Genomic DNA, 2,172 nt, shown 5'->3' on the forward strand with positions numbered 1-2,172 from the left:
GTTATTTCTTCCACCAATGGGGAGAGGGATGGAGACCTATCAAAAGGTGGGAATTAATCTTCCTTCCGAGATACCTGCCAGGTGGGGGTAAAAACAGGTAGTAGCCCTGCTGAGATGAAGGGGGAACAAACATTTAAAGAAGAAAAACCGGCACTGGATTATAGCACTTTCTGGAATGGAGTCTCCAGGAAGGAAATTCTCATAGCTGTACAGCAAAGTTTAACGGATCGTTCCTTGCCTGGGGCATCTGCTTGGGACACCAACGTCTTCACCCCTCTTTGGTCCTTCAGCCAAGCCCCAGCCTAAGCCCCTCCCACCCAGGTGCCCCCCTCCCCAAAAGAGCGGCAGAGCAGAGACCGGGAAAACCCAGCCCTTCCTAAAGTTTGGTCTGGACAAACAGGAGCAGCTTCTCCAGCTCAGCCTCTAAGGACAGTTCATCTCCATCGTTGGTGATGACCCAGTCAAAAGGGACGCCTTGGTCTAACCCGCACTCGGATTCCGCGTCGTCAATTCCTGGGTGGGGGGGGGGCGGGAAAAAAAAAAGATGGGAGGAAAAAAAGATTTGAACTTCAGATCTTCCCGCTTCGAGTCAAATGGAAAATCGGTGGCTTTTGCAAACACGCACACACCCAAGGCGCCCGGCTGGAAGAGGCTGCCATCCACTGTTCTCCGGAGTTTCTTAAGGACTAGAAACTTAGCAGCCCTGGCTTTTGCAAACACGCACACACCCAAGGTGCCCGGCTGGAAGAGGCTGCCATTCACTGTTCTCCGGAGTTTCTTAAGGACTAGAAACTTAGCATCCCTGGCTTTTGCAAACACGCACACACCCAAGGTGCCCGGCTGGAAGAGGCTGCCATTCACTGTTCTCCAGAGTTTCTTAAGGACTAGAAACTTAGCAGCCCTGGCTTTTGCAAACACGCACACACACAAGGTGCCCAGCTGGAAGAGGCTGCCATCCACTGTTCTCCGGAGTTTCTTAAGGACTAGAAACTTAGCAGCCCTGGCTTTTGCAAACACGCACACACACAAGGTGTCCGTCCGACACGTTCGCACCGTCCCACTTTTACCTGCCACAAACACCCATTTCCGTCTTCGCCGCGTCTCCTCCGTGGCGATCACCCTCACGACTTGCACCAGGTCCCCGTACACGTCTCGAAACCACTCCACATCCGAGGATCGGCGGGTGTCACACACAATCTGGGTAGCAAGGTTGGGAGAGGGAGAGAAAGGAGAAAAAAAAAATGACCCCTTGGGGGACCCGAGTTCGAATGCCGCATTCTGCTCCTCCCTGGTTTTAAGTCGATTTGCCCCATTCGCCCAGCCCAGCCAAGGAACCAAGATGGGTGTTGGGAGTCGGTCCTCAAGGCAACCTCAGCTAGTCCTCGACTTACGACGATTCGTTTAGTGACCGTTTGAAGTTGTGGCAGTGGAAAAAGGGACTTACGGATGTTTTTTCACCCTTACGACCGTTGTAGCACCCCCGCGGTCACGGGATCAAAATTAAGACACTCGGCCACTGACTCATATTATGACGGTCACAGTGTCCCCCTTTTGCGACTCCCTTTTGCGACGTGACTCCCTTTTGCGACCTTCCCACAAGCAAAGTCAACGGGGGAAAGCCAGATTCACTAAACAACCATGTTTCTAACTTAACAACAGCAGCGGTTCACTTAAGAACGCTGGCGAGAAAGGTCGTAAAATGGGACAAAATTCACTTCGCTTCCTTCTCGCTGAGCAACGGAAATTTTAGGCTGAACTGCGGTCGTAAGTCGCTTGCATATTCACCCTAACCCTTACCCAGATGGGTTGCGTCAGGCCCTCCACCACAATGCGGCAAAAGAAACCGGGATCGCTTTGGCGTCGTTCTTCGCCCCAGCGGATCATGTCTTCCCGATACAGCTCCTTGTAATCGCTGGCGTCCAAAAGACGCTGGAAGTCCAGGCCGTGTTCCTACGTGCAAGAAAACCGACATTTTCCTCTGCAATTCTCCAAATTCAATTCCTTAAAATCCCCAAAAAAGGTTCTAATTCACCTGCGGAACTCACCACCCCATGAAAAGCCTTAAAGCGAGAACCTGACAAATCGCTCCATTCCCGGGAGCACAATGTCCTTTTAATCCTATCAATTTTTAAGTACACCAAGGATTTATGCAGGGTTGTTTTTTTAAAAAAA

General features: G+C 51.3%; 1 protein-coding gene across 1 annotated transcript; it reads right to left on the reverse strand.

Annotated features, from left to right (window-relative positions):
• Positions 1 to 326: 326 nt before the first annotated feature.
• On the reverse strand, positions 327 to 1,946 carry PMVK (phosphomevalonate kinase). Its single transcript, XM_029286124.1, has 3 exons — positions 1,798 to 1,946; positions 1,068 to 1,197; positions 327 to 513 (listed from the first exon to the last, which is right to left on the reverse strand). Exons 1-3 carry the CDS (start codon positions 1,882 to 1,884, stop codon positions 377 to 379), a joined length of 354 nt encoding a protein of 117 aa, XP_029141957.1. The 5' UTR covers positions 1,885 to 1,946; the 3' UTR covers positions 327 to 376.
• Between the last annotated feature and the right edge of the window lie 226 nt (positions 1,947 to 2,172).

Source organism: Protobothrops mucrosquamatus, unplaced genomic scaffold (assembly GCF_001527695.2).
Source record: "Protobothrops mucrosquamatus isolate PMUCROS unplaced genomic scaffold, P.Mucros_1.0 scaffold2939, whole genome shotgun sequence".
NCBI lineage: Eukaryota > Metazoa > Chordata > Lepidosauria > Squamata > Viperidae > Protobothrops > Protobothrops mucrosquamatus.